Source organism: Alligator sinensis, unplaced genomic scaffold (genome assembly GCF_000455745.1).
Source record: "Alligator sinensis unplaced genomic scaffold, ASM45574v1 scaffold269_1, whole genome shotgun sequence".
NCBI lineage: Eukaryota > Metazoa > Chordata > Crocodylia > Alligatoridae > Alligator > Alligator sinensis.
Window position 1 is genome coordinate 1,245,504 of NW_005842048.1, and position 17,344 is coordinate 1,262,847.

Consider the following 17,344-nt stretch of genomic DNA (forward strand, 5'->3'; position numbering starts at 1 on the left):
GGGGGCCCCGGCCCCTCTGGGCGCTCCGGAAGTGAGGCGGGAGGCCTCGTCCTTCACAAGTGTCATCAGGATGGGGAAGAAATGGGCAGCGCACAAGAACGTAAGAATGGCCGCTCACCGGGTCGGCCCACGGGTCCGCCTTGCCCAGTATCCCCGTGGTAGAGAGCGGATGCAGAAAGGGAGAGTGAACTGGGGATGAGGAGGGTTTTTTCCCCCCTGCTCTTTGGTCTCCAGCATGGAAGGCCTAGGGAGTTGTGATTCGGAAGCCGTGCCCCTCACTCCCATGCTCGACAGGTACTGATGCCTCTTTCCTCCAAGAATTTGTCCAGTCCCTTTTTGATTCTAGCTAAACTGCTACCTTCTGCAAGCTGTCATGACAGAGATGTCCGCACTTCAATTAAATGCTGTGTGAATAAAAACTTAACTTTTGTTTGTGTTAAAGTTACTGCTTACTAGTTTCATTTTGTGACTCCTAAGTTCTTGTGATGTGTGAGAGAGTAGATAAATCCCTATTTACTTTCTCTTCGTCATTTAGTCATTTGTAAACCCTTATCATGTTTCCCCTCAAGCTTCTCTTTTCTAAGTTGATTAGGGTTAGCTCAGGGGTAGGCAGTTATTTGAACGTGAGGTCCACTTAAGTAGTTTTGTTGAGCTGTTGGAGGGGGAAGAGGGGGATCCATTCGCTCTGCCCTGCACCCACTGCTGGGGGTGCCAGACAGAAAAGGTGGGTGGGGTTTACCTGGAGACAAGCCTGGGAACTGTGAGGGACCTGGACCTTATTGTGGCAGCGCAGCCGTGGCCTCTTTCCTGCTGTCAGCCCTGATGCGTGTGTCACCTGCCTGGCAATGAGCCGGGCCCAGCTCAGCAGACCCCAGTGCAGCTGCTTGCAGCCTCCCCACGGCCTGCCGTAAGCAGTCCCGGCTCCGTGGTGGGCAGCAAGGGCCTACTTAGAGCCCAAGGCCAGCTGTGGCAGTCAGGTAGGAGCCTGTAAGTAGCTGCACCAGGGTCCATGCAGCTCTGACCAGGCTCATTGCCAGCGGTGGATGCACATGTACCTCAGGGTGGGCAGCAAGAAAGGGGCTAGGGCTGTGCTGCCACAACAAGGTTCAGGCCCCTCGCGGCTCCTGGACTTGTATCCATGGAGACCCCACCCAGCCTTTCTGTCTGGCACTTCCGGCACAAGGTGCAACAAGGATAGGGCCCCTCAGCTCACCGTCTGCCCCAGGTGCGTGTGCACCCACTGTCAGCAACAAGCTGGTCTGAGACTTTCCTGCCACAGCCAGCCTGGTCTCTGGGTAGGTCTTTGCTGCCTGTCGTGGATCCCAGGCTGCTTGTGGCAGGGAGGATACAAGCAACTACACTGGTGTTTTTTGGAGCCCTGGCTCGGCTTGTTGCTGCCAGTAGGTGCAAGCACACCTCCGGGCAGATGGTGGGAGAGCTGCAAGGAGCCCCATTCTTATTGTGGCCCTGTAGCCCCTTCCCTGCTGTCCTCCGTGAGGTGCATGTGCCAAGCAAAATGCCTCTCTACACTATGCTGTGGCACACGTGCTGGGGGCTGGAAACCCCTTCTCCAGTCTCACATGGAAGCCCCTCCATACCACTAATCATACTTGTTGTCCTTCTCTGGAACGTCTTTAATTCTTTTATCACCTTTTTGAGGTGTGGGGACCAGAATTGGGTACAGTATTCAAGGTGTACACACGCCATAAATTTATAAAGGGTCATAATGATACTTTCATTATCATACTGGCAGAGAACCAGTAGAGTCCTGGCTACATTCCAAAGGGGCCAGGTATAGCAATGTGGGGTACCAGGAGGAATGACCAGACCTGTGTCATGGAACCCTTAATGTCTGTATAACATTGGCCCATTTCAGGGAGCTCTAAATTGGTGCAACAGGCTTGTATGTCTGTCTGCTTTAGGTTTAAACTGAATTTAAATGGATCAGGGTTACGTGTGTCCAGACCCTTAATCTGATAGCCGTTAAAGAAATAGGAAACAGGTAGTGTGTGTTTTGGTCAAAAAAAACACCAAATATAGGATTGTAGTATCTTGCTTTCTATTTATGAAAGTAAAGGTTTAATTCCCTAGCTTAACCAAGCAGCTTTTTAAATTAAAAATATTTTTTAGACATTATTGTCTCCAGTGGGTTATGGAATAGAGAAAATCCCACACAATTTACTGATTCGTTTTGATGCACTGGCTGGGGGAGTAGTTAGCTGATTGCACGATTTCACAATGATTACACACTTAATTTATACAACACAATTTTATTTCAAAACTCTTTACTACGTATATAACACTGCTTAGCTTTAAGAAATAGCACAAACATTAAGAACACAATAATTAGATATATCAAAAACAATGCTCCGAATGCACTTCCTTCCCAAACAATGCTATAAGAATTAGTGTTACAAAAACAACTACAATTACAACTAAAAGTTAAATTTGAATCAATACTATTATTTTCATAATATACTTACAATCCTAGAATTCCAAGAAGCCAAATTCCAAAATATGGTTTCATTCCTCAGTAGTACAATTTAATGGGTTGGCCACAGTAGTACGGTTCAATGGGCTCGCCTCAACAATACAATTCAATAGGCTAGCCTCAGCAGTGATAGGACTAAGTCCCCTTCCTTCAGTCCCTTTCAGGTGCTCTGCGGCTTCAGCGTGAACTAAGAGATTCGTGTTCACGGAGAGGTTGGGTCAGGTGATCAGTCTGATCCGGGCTACACTTGCGATTCTTCCTTCGTTGTTCTGCAAGTGAAGTCACCTCCAAATTGGGACAGTGAATTACAGTTTTTATTGAGTGAGTTGCCGTCAGTGGGCTCCTCCTACTCAACTTGTCATTACTCCCAAATTTGGGCTCGGATCTTACTCAACAGATTCTTTTGAAATTACCTTTGTTGAGCATTTTAAATTACTCTTGGGGAGACTTCCATATCACTGCAAATGCCCTTTTCTTACCAATTTGGTTAAAAGGCCCTAGGCTTTGATCTCTCGGAATTCAGGATATTTGCTCTCTTTGTAAAAGACTTCTAAAGATAAAATTTAAATTAAGCGAAGTCAAGACATTTTACACGTAGTTCCAAAACAATGAGCTAGATAAGGAGATAAATCCTATCTTCTTCCTGAAACTGGCTAATGGGCAACCTTTACAAACATTCAAACTATTTCATTCAATATGACAATCATTATTTTATTATTTCTAATACCTTAAACGTTGTTTTATTATCACAGGAGCTGAGCCAATGACTCTAGGTTCCCCAACGTCACCAAAGCCAGGAGCTGGTGCTCAGTTCCTACCTGGATTTTTAATGGGTGACTTACCAGCTCCAATGACTCCACAGCCTCGTTCTTTAAGTGGCCCTTCTGTTGGTGTGATGGAAATGAGGTCTCCTTTACTTGCAGGTGAGCAAATTCTGCTATACAACACTTATAAGTGGCTGTATTTAAGACATACAATATGCCATACTGGATCACCACAGGTCCATCCAGCCTACTGTATTTCATACCGTCAGAGAGCAGATGCTTAAAGAAGAGAGTATTTATGTAGGGACCTATCAAGACTGATCTGTTCCCTACCCTTTTTCCCTTATAGCTTCTATCTGTTAGAGATTTAGGAAGTCCTAATTTGGAGGTTGTATTTCTGAAAAATAGTCACAGGTAACCTTTTTTAACTTGATTTCCTAATAACTTTTTCCAAATGTCAAGTTCCATGCCTTTCCAAGTTATAGGTGTTGAAAGTGGACTCAAACATATGTCAAATTGGTTATTCAAAATAGTGCGAATAAAATAGATTTGAGCAAGTTTCATGGCTACTTAAATATGTGAACTTGATGCTCAGGAGGTGTAATTTGTTAATGCTAATATAGATTCTATTTCTGCTAAAGGTAGTTTGCTCTCACTTGCATCAGTTGCTAATGAAACTAGCTCCTCTGCCTTTTGGAGTTTGATCAAAGCAATGGTCTATTTTGCTGACATAAATTAAGTTTATGGAGACTATTGATTACTGTGTTCTTCAGAGAGGCTGAAGGGAGAGACCTTATTTAAATCTGGTGGGAGCAAGGAGGAATTACAAATTCTATTCCCAATTTTTTCATTGCCTTTAACCAGCTGATTCTTTTGAATGTCAGGTATTGCTTTAATGAGGTGGCTGTTTTTAATGTCAGATACCACTATCGGTTACTAGTGATACCTGACAGCCGTAATCATGATTATTATATTTGAGTGTAGATGTAGAAATGTTCTCTCACATAGGTGTGGATTAATGTTCCTCTTCTGTTTTCCCCTCTTGGTTATTGAGGAAGATGTTTAAATCATTTCTCCATCTGGGGAGCTTGGATGGCTAGGTGGCTGTATCCCTCTGCTAACAAGGGATACTAAATGGCGGTCTCCCTTTCTGAGGCACATCTCTAAATTATGCAATGTCCTGGTAAAGAAATAGCCCATATTTTCTAACTGTGTGTGTAGTGTGAATGGCGTATTAGTGATTTTTGGCAAGTGACTCCATTTGAAAGATGGGTTAAAAGTGTCAGAATTTTATTCTTGCACATTCATTCTTTTTCCCACCGTCAGCATTCCTATCCATGTCCAGCACTTCAGCATTTCTATCGCTTTCTATTCTGACTATAATTTTTTTAGAATCTCTTTTGGACTGAAACATGGTATTTTGGCATCTCTAGGAACATTACTTTTAACATTTGAAAACTGATACGTTGGCTTTTTTTAGTATTTAATAAATGGATATTTCAGCAGCTTGAGAGATGCTGCCCCCTAAAGATTTAAATCTCCAGGTTTTATTGAAATATAGTGTCATAAAAAATAACTAATGCCATTTTAAAATAGCAGTATGAATTTAACTCAGTCCTCTTTAAAATGAAGATTTGTCTCAATAAAGAAGCTAAGGTGCACACATGGGACACCAATAAGACCAGTGACACCAATAAATGATAATTGAGCATGTAACTTAAACTGGTTTGCCTTACTTAGAGATATAAGTGAATGCTCCATATAGCAGTTCATGACATTTTGGGGACACTTCAGGCTACTGAACGGTGAAGTTTATTGCAAGTTTTACCCTTGACTGGTAATTGCCTTGTATAAAAGGGAGTTTTTAAGTCCAGAAATAAAGATTGATAGTATTTAAGGGTGCTGGCAGACATGGGGGGGGGGACGGGGGGGGACCAACCCTTTACTGGAAGAGGAATCGCATCAAATTGACCTGGCTCCCCAGAGTCTTGTATAGCTTGCGCACTTCAGTGGGACTTTTGGCACTTTCAACTATTAGATAAAAAGTAACAAAAAGCCCTGCTGAAGCGTGTGAGCTATGTAGACACTTGGTAAACCAGGTCAAACTAATGCAATTCCTCTTCTGGGCATGTGCTATGCTTGGCGTGGGGACATGCTGAGCTTACTTGGCGCTGTTTTTTTTTCACCACATCTGTGCAACCCATAAGCTTAATGTAGACATGATCTACCAAGTTCCACATGAATTGTCTGCTCAGCAGAGCATAAGAGATATTCTGGGTGTATCCATATACTTTTAAATAAGTTAATTCCTTGTATTATTCTATTTTTGTTATGGTGGCTGTTGGAGGCTCCAGTCATATTTGTGGTTCTGCTTAAGTTGGTTCCGAAACACCATGAACACACATGAAGTCCGTAGTTGTCCTGAAGATTAAAGTTTACACCTAATAGAGAACAGGTGAACATTAGAGGGAGTAAGGGAATTTAAACAATAACTGTGTACAGGTCTTCTGAGGTCAAAATAATGCTACTGTATGCATACTCCAAAGTTTCTGAGCTATATCGCATGCCTTAAGCCCTGAAGAAGCCTATTTTTGCATGCCTGCTGCAATTAAATTGCTTTCTATTTTTTTAAATGTGTAGATTGTTATACATCTTCCTGTTTTGATGGGAATTGTCTGAAATTCTAGAAAACAAAATTGTTTTCATAGTTTTTCTATATAAGCTTGTATAATTCAAATATAGTTAGAAACCCCTTTAAGCTATGACATGGCAAAAAATCAATACAGTTGCTGTAAACTGATCTTAGAATGTAGTCTTGTCTTTTATTCAGCATAGTAATGAACCTATATAATTGTCTTGTAATGAAAAAACAGAGGTAGTTGGTGCAAATAACTTCCAAATGGTCATACTATGTCTAGAAATACTAAGAATGTAGCCTCTCGTGTGATCTGTAGGCACGAAGGTAGGACCAATAGCAAACAAAGGTATGGGTATTAGCTACTGCAAGCTTAAATATTCCTTTTTCTGGCAAATTATGGAGAGCATACTTTGGCAGGGTCCACCACATAAAGTAATTTTATTTTCAGCAAGGGGTTTGTAATAAAAATAAAATTTTGCTATATCTACTCTGAGGTGAAACTAGAAGAGAAAAATCTTTAATCTAGTTTTGAGGTGTACTGATATATATTGATGCCATATATGATCGGCACCAATAAAAGGAAAATTAACATCGTCTTTTTTGGCCGGTATAGCCAATAATGCACTGATAAATATAATGTGCCTTCTGGCTGGAGCCCTGAACGCTGTGTGCGTGCATGCAGCCGTAGCCTACATGTGGCCAGGATTGCAATGTCCATATGGGCAGTATGGAGAGCTGCACCCAGCAGGTAAATCTGGAGGGGAAAGGGTGTGGAGGGTTGGGGGTGAGGTGGGAGGGCAGATCTTCCCTCACCATGGGGGACTTGGTGGGAGTGGGGCAGGGGCTGGGGGTGCTGCCTAGTCACGGCAGTGAATGGGACCCTGGGCTGGGGTAGGGAGCGGAACAGAGCCATGGGTGGCTCATCCTGTAGGCACGGTTGTGCTTCCCACTGCTGGGAAGGCAGGGGATGCGTGGCTGGTGTGCGGCTCTTGGGGCAAAGGCAAGAGGGTGAAGAGCCCCAAGCCCACAGCGAGCAGCCCGCATCTGCTCTTGGCTCTGGTTAAAAATATCCCTCCGCTTAAAAATGGTGTCAGTGGTGGTTGAACTAAAGCTCATTTGAAGAGCTTCAGTTCAAGTGCCCCCACTGCCATTTTTAAGTGCCAGGATGCTGATCCCCTGGATGAGTCATCCGCAGCTCTGTCCCACTTTGCGCCTTGGCCCTGGGGTCCCAGTCACTGCCTTGGGCAGCACCTCCAGACCCTGCCCCACTCCCTCCCTTACTGTGGGTTCCTTGATCTACCCCCTTTACACCCCTGCCCTTCCCCAGACCCTTTCTCCTTCAGGGACTTACTTTCAGGGTGCTGCTCTCCACACTGCCTGGCTGCATTCCTGTAAATCATTTATTGGATCAGTGTTGGCCTATATGTATGGTGAATAATAGACTATTGGTATCGGCCAAGAAAATCTATACTGGTGCACCCCTAATCTAGATTTATTCCCTTAGTTATTGCTATGCAATATCTTTTAGTGTTTTGTTTTGTATAAATGTAAATGCCAAAAGCAGTGCCACTTAAGTGCCAAAAGCAGAGCTACCTGCCACTTCATAAGCAAACAAGTCCTGTCTAATTATTAGATTGTATTCTGATATCTTTGTGTTGAAATAGTGTCTAACATGGCAAAATATGAAGACAGAGTTGAATATCACCCAGTGAATGTCATCTAAGTTTTTAAACAAGTATGCTGAAAACTGGCAGAAAAGATTCTTGAGCAGTCTGTTCATAATGTAAACTGTTCTTGCAAAAAGGTTTAATAATATAATAATCTTGCTGGTCAAATAGGTCAGATTAAGAATTTTAAAATGGAAGAGATACCTAACTGGAATTTTATAGCATTAAAATTAGACCAATGGAGTAGAAGAAATTTAACAGGTTTTCTCCTTATTCCTTTTTACTGTAGCTGGATCTCCTCCACAGCCAGTAGTTCCTACACACAAAGATAAAAGTGGTGCTCCACCTGTTAGAAGTATATATGATGAAATATCTAGTCCTGGGCTTGGATCAACACCTTTAACCTCAAGAAGACCAGTAAGTGGTAAATCTGTAGGCTAGCTGCAAAGTTTAACTGAAACTAGAGTTTAATTTAGTAGTGAATGTCTTCACTTCCCAGATTGAGTGCAGATAACTGGTTTGTGAAAGGTTATTTAAATTTTATTTTGTTATTAAATGCCTCTCACCCTGGTCGCTGGGGACTTGGGGCAGAGTTGGGACTTGGGGCAGTTCTGAGCTTAACTCAGTTTTCTCTTTAGCTTTGTATAGTCTTAAAAATTGATAAGTGTGAAACAAACACTTTAATAATTTTGGGGGTGTTGGTTGTAGCACACTAATAATAGCACCTGACTTCATAGATTTCATAGACATTACGGCTAGAAGGGACCTTGGAAGATCATTGAGTCCAGCCCCCTGCCCCTGGGGCAGGAAGTCAGCTAGGGTCAAAGGATCCCAGCAAGATAAGTGTCCAAACATTTCTTAAAACTGTCCAGAGTAGGTGCTTGCACCACCTCTGGAGGGTGTCTATTCAAGGCCCTGGGGGCTTGGACAGTAAATAAGTTTTTTCTTATGTCCAGCCTAAAACGGTCTTGGTGGGGTTTATGACCGCTGGACCTTGTTATCCCTTGGGGCACTCTGGTGAACAGGCGTTCCCCCAGATCCTGATGTACACCCCTTATATACTTACAGGTAGCCACCAGGTCCCCCCTGCGCTTTTCCAGGCTGAAGAGTCCCATGGCTCTCTGCCTCTCTTCATAAGATCTGTTCTCATGCCCTCTTATCATGTGCATGGTGCTCCTCTGGATTCTCTCAAGCTTCTCCACATTCTTCTTGAATTGTGGACCCCAAAATTGAATGCAGTACTCCAGCTGTGGTCTCACAAAGGTCAAGTACAGCAGTAGGATGACATCCTGAGATTTGTTTGAGAAGCATGTTTGAGATGCAAGCCAGAGTTTTGTTTGCCGTACCAGTTATGACATTGCATTGGTAGCTGGTGTTCATCTTGTGGTCAGTCATGACCCCCAAGTCCCTTTCGGCCATGGCGCTAGCAAGCGTAGCACTGCCAAGCCTATAAGTGTGATGCAGGTTTTTCCCCCCCCCCCCGAGGTGGAGTACCTTCCATATTGAATGTCATCAGGTTTTTATCTGCCCACTTCCTAAGTCTACCAAGGTCAGCCTGGATCACCAGCCTGTTCTCAGGTGTGGACGCTCTACCCCAAAGTTTGGTGTCATCGGCGAACTTGGCCAGTTCACTTCTGACACCAGTGTCCACATGGTTAATAAAGACTTTAAAGACTATGATGCCTGCCAGCTCCTTAAGTACTCTGGGGTGCAAGCTGTCAGGACCAGGTGACTTGAAGGTGTCCAGCCTCTCAAGGTGTTCCTTTACAGGGTCTACACCGATGCTGGGTATAAATTCACCCTCACCCTGGCCTTCCCACATCATGTTAAGCAGAGCAGTCCCTTTGGGCTGGTGAAAACCAATGCAAAGTACCCATTAAGCAGGTTGGCTTTTTCCTGGCTGTCGGTTGTCAGTTGTCCCATTTGGTTTAGCAGGGGTCCATTGTTACCCTTGCTTTTCTTCTGACTCCCCACATATCTGAAAAAGGACTTTTTATAACTTCTAGAGTTAGTATTTCATTCATTAGACTCATGAATAATGAAATGTGAAACAGAATTTCTTTTGAAACTTTTTTTGGAACCTGTCATTCAGCTCTTTAGATGAGGCCAATTTAGAGAATGTAAGAACTACCATTTACTGGATCAGACCATAGGACCATCTTGCCTAGTATCCTGTATCACAGTGGCAGAGACTAGATGCTGAAAGGGAGTGTGAACAGAATGCCAGGGTTTTTTCCATTGTTCCTCTCCACTGCAGTCTGCAGAATTTAAGGTCTAGCAAGTTCTGATTCAAAAGTTGTACTCCTGACTCCTATGCTCAGTAGCTACTGATGGCCCTTTTCTTCAAGAATTTATTCAATTCCTTTTTCAATCTGGCTGAACGGTCAGCTTCCACAACATCTTGTGGCAATGAGTTCTACACTTTAATTACATTAAAGAGCTGGCTTTTTATCAAGAGACAAAACATATTAACTAGAAAGGTTATATTGTGGTGCTGCTGAAGAGAGCAGGATCACTTCAGTTTTGTACTTGATATTTTATGGAACCAATAAACACGATCTCTGTTGTAAGAATTACAATCTGAAAGTTCAAACCATTTTATGAAGAAGGAAGCTATTAATGTATCCTTCAGGGCTTCAGATTTTGCAAAATGCATGCTAGTTGTATTATTAATTGATAACTCCTACTACACTTTAAAAGTATTCCAATTTTCTTAGTCCTTTGATCTGTGAGAAATTCTTAGAGTTATGCTTAAAAGGTGGGTTGTAACCATTTGTTTAATACAGTGCTGCTTGGCCTTTTGGTTGCATGGACCAAGTGAGTGGCCTGGAGCCTGTCTGCAGGCCAGGTTGGACTCTGGGGCCTGACGCCACCCCCTGCCACACTCCCCCGTGCCAGGATCCAGCATCAGATCCAGGGCACAGGGCTCCCCGTGGCTCTGGAGATACAGCGGTAGGAGAACGGTGCTACCACTTTCGTGGTGCCAAATTTCTGGGCTGGAGATTGAGCACCCCTGGTTTAGAAAACCATCATCCCTTGCGTGTGTTGCAGGGGGTGGAGGGAAACTACTTGTATACTTAGCAATTAAACTGAAAAATATTTTTGCCTTCTGTCTGAGAACAGAAAAGTATAAAAGCAGTTCAATGGTAGCTAATACAGCTGAATGTTTTGTATATGTCAATTGTTAAAACTAAGTAAAAGGAAGGAGGAAGAACTTATTAATTGCCACTAAGATCTCTCATTTGATATATTACAAATATTTATGAACAGTTGCTATTGCAATTTAATTGTTTAACTTTTGAAAGTAATGGAAGATCTTCAAACTGCTTAACTTTGCCTAGCGCAGATTGTTAGTAGGGAACATGGTGGTTTGTATTCTAGTTTAGGAACTCTCATTCAGGATTACTTGTGGCCTAAAATAGGTTTAAATATTGTATGATAAGTGCTGTTGCTGGTAATGTCTACATGGCATTATATGTTAAACAAATTTCCTGGACATATCTTTTTTGTAATCTATTGTACATACAGCAGAAACTTCAGTTTATAAACTTTTAGTAAAAAGGTTTATGGTAAATGAGGACTTAATATGCATTCTATTCTATGGGGATGAAGAGCGAATTGTAAGATTTTCTACATTTAATCATTGAGGTCCTTTGGAGATGCAAGATACGTACTAATTTGCATAAAAATGCAGAACAGAAGCAAAAGACTTAGTGACTTTTACTGACATTTAGGTTCTATTTGTTAGGTTTATACACTTATACCAACTACCACTACAAGGATATTTGGTTTAATATTAAAGCAAGAAGTAACCTTTAATTAAATAACATGAGAAGTGATAATTTTCTGACATTGAAAATTGTCCTGCAATTAATGATTTATTTGCTCTATTTTAATGTAGCCCAGCTTTTCTTCAACACAGAGTCCACTGGTTGGAGCTATGCCAGCAACACCTGGAACAGGTAAGTATCTTGGCAAAATAAATAGTTATATTTACTATATTGCTTTTGAAAGGTGTCATGTCTTTTGAAAGGCTTTGTCACTTGCTTCTCTCTGAATGAGCCTAGTTGCGTCTTGCAAACTCTCTTGCTTGTTTTCTTGTTATCCCTACCTGCCTTATGTACAACAGATGCAGGAAAAGCTAGTGAAACCTGGGAAATAGCTAGCCACAAAGCTTAGAAACATGATCCTTACAAATTTAGTTAATCTGAAGTAACTACCTCTTTTGTTGTGTTCATACAGAAAACCATATACTGAATTTTCTTATAGTTCCTACATGGTTCTGACTTGTTTAGATACAATAACAATTCATCAATATTATTACAATTTTTCAGCCTCAGGTGTATTTAGTCCTGCAAGCATCGGACAGCCCAGAAAGACCACACTCTCTCCTGCTCAGCTGGATCCTTTCTATACTCAAGGGGATTCCCTAACATCAGATGATCAGCTTGATGACACTTGGGTAACTGTATTTGGGTAAGTGATCTGCAGTGCTTCCTGAACAAACTAAAGGTTGAAGTCCTGGTATATATGGAAGAAGCAGCAGTACGACACTGAGTTCACTAGGAACCATAGAACAATGGCTTGAAGCCAGCAGGTAACAGATGAACTCATCTGCTAATTAGTGAACTAGCTTCGTTAAGGCAGCTATGCCTCATCTTCTAGTTAGAGTGTAGATAGTGCATTTTAGATGATGGGGTTCAGGAGGCAGGTCTAAAATGTACTGTTAGCCTAACCACTGTTTTTAAAATAGTACTGAAAACATGTGCGATCTTGTACTTCTGGGAGTCTTGCCAAGGATCCAGGTTTGTTCTCTAAAATATAATTAATATTTTCTGCTACAGTTTATCTTACTGGACAGAATTTTGTTTTTTGTTTTTTCAGATTTCCTCAAGCATCTGCTTCATATATTCTGCTACAGTTTGCACAGTATGGAAACATATTAAAGCATGTGGTAAGGCTCATGTTAAGTCTCATTAATGAAACACACTACAGTTTGTTTGGAAAAAGGCTAATTTTCACTATTTCCAATGAAAATCCTGTACAGATGTCCAACACAGGAAATTGGATGCACATTCGATATCAGTCCAAACTGCAAGCCCGGAAAGCTTTAAGCAAAGATGGTAGAATTTTTGGGGAATCTATCATGATTGGAGTCAAGCCTTGTATAGATAAGGTAAGTTGGCAGTCTATATAGAAACAAATAAAATTGTATGGCATCTTGATTTTGGGCTCCTTGCCTTTTACCGTTTCAGATGGATTTAAAAAAAAACCTAAGGGGGGCATACATGAATATTCTTGTAGTTGTGCTGTAAAAATTATAGAACAACATTCTTCATGTTCCTGTAAGATATGACAAGATGCACTTATACTGCTATGGAAGATGGGGAAATAAAGTGTACTCCATTTGAATGTATAGTCCTGGAACTGAGAAAAGTCTATGCGCTTATTTGGGGAATGCATTATCTAGACACGGTGTAAACAATGGACATTTATACACATGCTCCAGGAGTGTGTGTGGGGGGGCTTTAATCTAATTAAAGCGCCTGTAGCGTCATGTTTATCAGTGTTGTCATGCTGAAAAATGGTGGTGGGGGGGCTCTTTAACTAAAGCTTAAGCTTTAGTTAAAGTGCTCCTGCTGCCATTTTTCAGCTTGGAGGTGCTGATACGCATGATGCTGGAGTCTGCCAGAGCACGGAAAGTATCACACTCCAGCAGACTTGATTAATTGAGTCTGCTCTGATGCGCTGTAATTACACACACTTACGTGGCATGCATCAGCAAAACTGAAAGTGTTGGTGACGCGTGGCAGCAAAACCAGAAGCGGCATGCAGCCCCGGTGAAAACAAAAGCAAGTGGCACAAAGTGCTGGTGGACCTGCTCCCTGCTTCTCCGTGCCACTGCCATGTACCCCCTGGGGTCTTCCCAAGTACCCCCAGGGGTATGCGTATGTCAACAGAGTTGACAGCCTCTGGTATAAACAATAGGCAACTGACTGTGAATGGTCTTTTCTTATGTGGTCAAGTGAATTATGTGCGTGTCTGGTATGTACATAAGTAAAGCTTGTTACATTATAATGTGCTACAGTAAAAGCTCTGTTATCCGGCATCCCCGGGAATGGGGGGTGCCGGATAACAAAATATGCCGGTTAATTGAGCGGCCCAAACAGGCGTTCTTGCCTGTTTGGACCCTGCTGCTTCTGTCTCTCCTGTGGCATTGCCACCACTCCTCCTGCAGGCCCCGTGGGACAGGGAGGTGGGCCCCATGCAACCTGTTGTGCCTCTGGGCCGTGGGGGCTCAGCAGTACAGGCTGCTTTGCCTTGGGCCATAGGTGCTTGGAGAAACTGGAAGTGCCACAGTGGGCACTTCCGGTTTCACTTTACCTTACAAGCTGGCATGCCGGTTAATAGAGCATGCTGGCTTGTAAGGTGCTGGTTAACGGAGCTTTTACTGTATAATGATACATCAGGCTTCAGAATACAAAATGAAAACATAATTACCTTAAACTGCAGGAGCTAGGTAGAATGACATTTTCCACAGATTGGATAGGACAGTCCATTTCTTCAGTTTCAGAATATTAGTGTTTCTAGAGAAGTAATAGACAGTGGCTTGTTATATTTCATTTTTTTAATATGAAAGGTACCTGGCACACACTTCTTGCCAGATGCTATCCGCCTTGTGCATTTAAAGGGGAAAAAAGGATATATATTTTTTTTAACATTGTTGCTTCCATTATACTAAACTTTTCAATTTTTCCCTTCATTCAAGAGTGTGATGGAAAGTTTTGATAGAAGTTCCATATCCTCCATGTCTTCAGTCTTCACGCCACCAACAAAAACCATGGGCACACCGGTGCAGCCTGCAAGTACTACAAGAATTTCTACAATGAGACCTCTTGCAACAGCATATAAAACTTCTACTAGCGACTATCAGGTATTTTGAGAGCGGCAGAGAGCAGAAAATGTTTAAGTAACTTTTCCATAAAAAAAGTCTATATTCCTTTTAGCTAACTAATGGCAGACCTCAGATCAAAAATGAAGTAGACTTCTGTTTTACTTTCTCACCTGTAGTTTTCTTTGCTAAGTGAGAGAGAGAAGGAGTTTGGATATAAGCTTTTTTGCATAAAATGTAAATCTATCAAAATGTCTTCTAAATCACTTCTTTTGTGACCTTTCCAAAGAGTTAGCATCTGTTGAGGTTAGTCATAGTAACAACTGGGCTGTGCAAATGAACAAATGCATGTTGGCTAACCAGATATCTATTTCTCTCTCTCTAGGTGGTTTCTGACAGACAGACTCCTAGGAAAGATGAAAGTATTGTGTCTAAAGCTATGGAATACATGTTTGGCTGGTAGCGAATTATGGGAAGTGTTCAACTAAAATCGGTCTGAGGCTAAAAATATATTGTCAGCATCCTTGGTTAGTTGTATAACCAACCACACATGGCAGTATTTCAGTTCAATGTTATACCTGTTATGCCTTCTAAGAATTCAGCTGACATGTAGCTTGCACTTTAAATGATGGCAATATACACACGGTTTGCTAATCAGTGTAAATACAAGTGGTTTTTTTTCTGTTCTTTATGATTGCATGAGCAAAATAATTGGCACTAATTTCCTGTAATTTTGATGTTGTGAATTGCTTCCTGGTAAACTGAGAATGCATAAACAGTAACTCAGTTCATTGCTTGTTAATAATGTTTCTTCTTCTTTTTGGAAAGATGGTGCATTTTCTGTAGGGTGAACACTATGTACAGCTGATTCCCAGACAAAAGGACTGTTCTTGGTACTGTATACCTATTTTAAAACAGAAATTTTATTTGGATGCTGTTAATACTTCACCACTGCTTTTTATATGTAAAATGTCTGTTTCAGCATCCTATTCTAAATGTTCACGACAGCCTTTTTAACTTTTTATCCAAATTTTCATAATAAAACCTAATGAATCTGAATTTGTGTAGTAAAACATTTTCTTTCATGCTTGTGTGAATCATGGGGGGCATTTACTTTCCTGAATGCAAGTGAAATGGCTAACAGCACTGATAACTTATCTGTTGAGACAGAATCTACCTGTTTGTCGTGAGTGCTAATATCTGTTGGAATTGATAACATACTAAGGTTTAAAACTTAGGCCCAGTAAAGCACTAGTGTGGTAATCTACCTTTCTGCTTGTACATTGGTGCCCCATAATCAATGGGATCAAAGATGGTGCATAACCTATATAGAAAAGTTCCACTACATTAAAATATGGCTTCCACATAAGTGGAACTATTTGAGGCAGGCAGTGAAAAGCAAACTTCCTGTTGCAAGCACACTTGAAATTGTCAAATTGTAATTTGGTCAGGATTACATTGACAAATATGATGCATAGAATTCACTGACGGCAAGTGGCCAGAGCCTCTTACACATCACAGTGATTCCAAGTTGTTTCTGCTGTGTTGATTGAATAGTTAACCAGAATGCAGTCTTCCAATTTGCCATTTGTAGTTTGCTTTAGCTCAAGACTTCCCTGGGAGATGGCCTATCAAGATACAGTGAGCCTTAACCTATGTCATGTGAGCACAGTCAGAGACTGAGATGACTATACACAGCTTACTTCCATGTCACTACAGAGTGATTTTATTTTTTTCCCCCTCTACCTCCTCCTACCCCCTTCCTGGGACTTAGGGAAGGTTTTACATAACTCATGAATTCCAGTGTAAATTTTATGATTTATTTTGTCGTCTTACTTTATGACAGTCTTTTCTACTATGTACTGCCTTATACTTTTAGCTTTAAGGAGCTTAGGAAGAGTCAGAGGCATGTCTGCATGAATGTAATGATAGCTTAACGATCAGCCTAAAACAGATTGACCTGGTGTTTGATGGGTTCCTAGCATTAACTCCCCGCAGAGCATGTGCGCTTTGACTAGAGTTATGAGGGCTCGAGAATGTCTGAACTTTCCACCTTTATGATGTCATTCACCTATTTATGCCTATGGGACATGTGCAGTGCAGGGCTGTGCCATACTTAGAAGCCTGGCAGCCCTGGATGAACTTTTAATATTGGGGGCCCCACATCACCAGAAATAATGATTTTTTTTTGTTGCAAAAGTCTTTATCACATCTGTGATATTGATGTCTTTAAATAGTTTTTTTTCAATTGGTAACCTTGCCAGTACCATATATGTACACTATTAAAACTTTTTTTTGCAATTGTATTTTCTTTTTTTCATTTTTGGGCTCTGGGCGGCCACCTGGTTCACCCATGCCTGTGTCCAGGTCTGGCGCAGTGCATATAATTCTTGGCAGGAAAACTGCCAGAGATAAAGTGCTGACTGATCAATTGTGCTGTGTGCAGCAAGAGTGATGAGTGCAGAGTGGACAATAGGGCTGTGCAAAGCTTCGGTAATTGATTCGATTTGGAGGAGATTCGGCCTGATTCGGTGGCTGAATCTCCAAATCCTAATTGAATCAGGAGACCCATTAAAAGGTCCAAATCGCTTTGGAAAAGATTCAGTGCCGATTCAGCCATAGACTAAACAGACAGCAGTCCTCAACCACACTGGACAGGACACAGCTGCCTCCAGCTGGTAAGTCGGTTGTGGGTGGAGTGGGGAGGGAAGGAGGGGGTGTGTGTGTGTGTGTGTGTGTACGAAGATCAACACCCCCACAGTGAGGGAAAGATTGGGGCTGGGGCTGAGACCTGGGCTGGAGCAAGTGCTGCCCAGGGAGGGGGTGGGGCAGCTTGTGCCTCTGCGTGCCACTGGTCTGGGAGCTGCCTGTGTGGCGGCTTTGGCCGCCGGG

General features: G+C 42.0%; 1 protein-coding gene across 1 annotated transcript; it reads left to right on the plus strand.

Annotated features, from left to right (window-relative positions):
• The first annotated feature begins 78 nt into the window (after positions 1-78).
• Positions 79-15,511, plus strand: NUP35 (nucleoporin 35). The gene is made up of 9 exons (XM_014519558.2): positions 79-100; positions 3,244-3,414; positions 7,850-7,977; positions 11,462-11,522; positions 11,895-12,036; positions 12,445-12,514; positions 12,608-12,736; positions 14,330-14,494; positions 14,838-15,511. The coding sequence occupies exons 1-9, from the start codon at positions 82-84 to the stop codon at positions 14,913-14,915; spliced, it is 963 nt and encodes a 320-aa protein (XP_014375044.2). The 5' UTR covers positions 79-81; the 3' UTR covers positions 14,916-15,511.
• Positions 15,512-17,344: the final 1,833 nt, after the last annotated feature.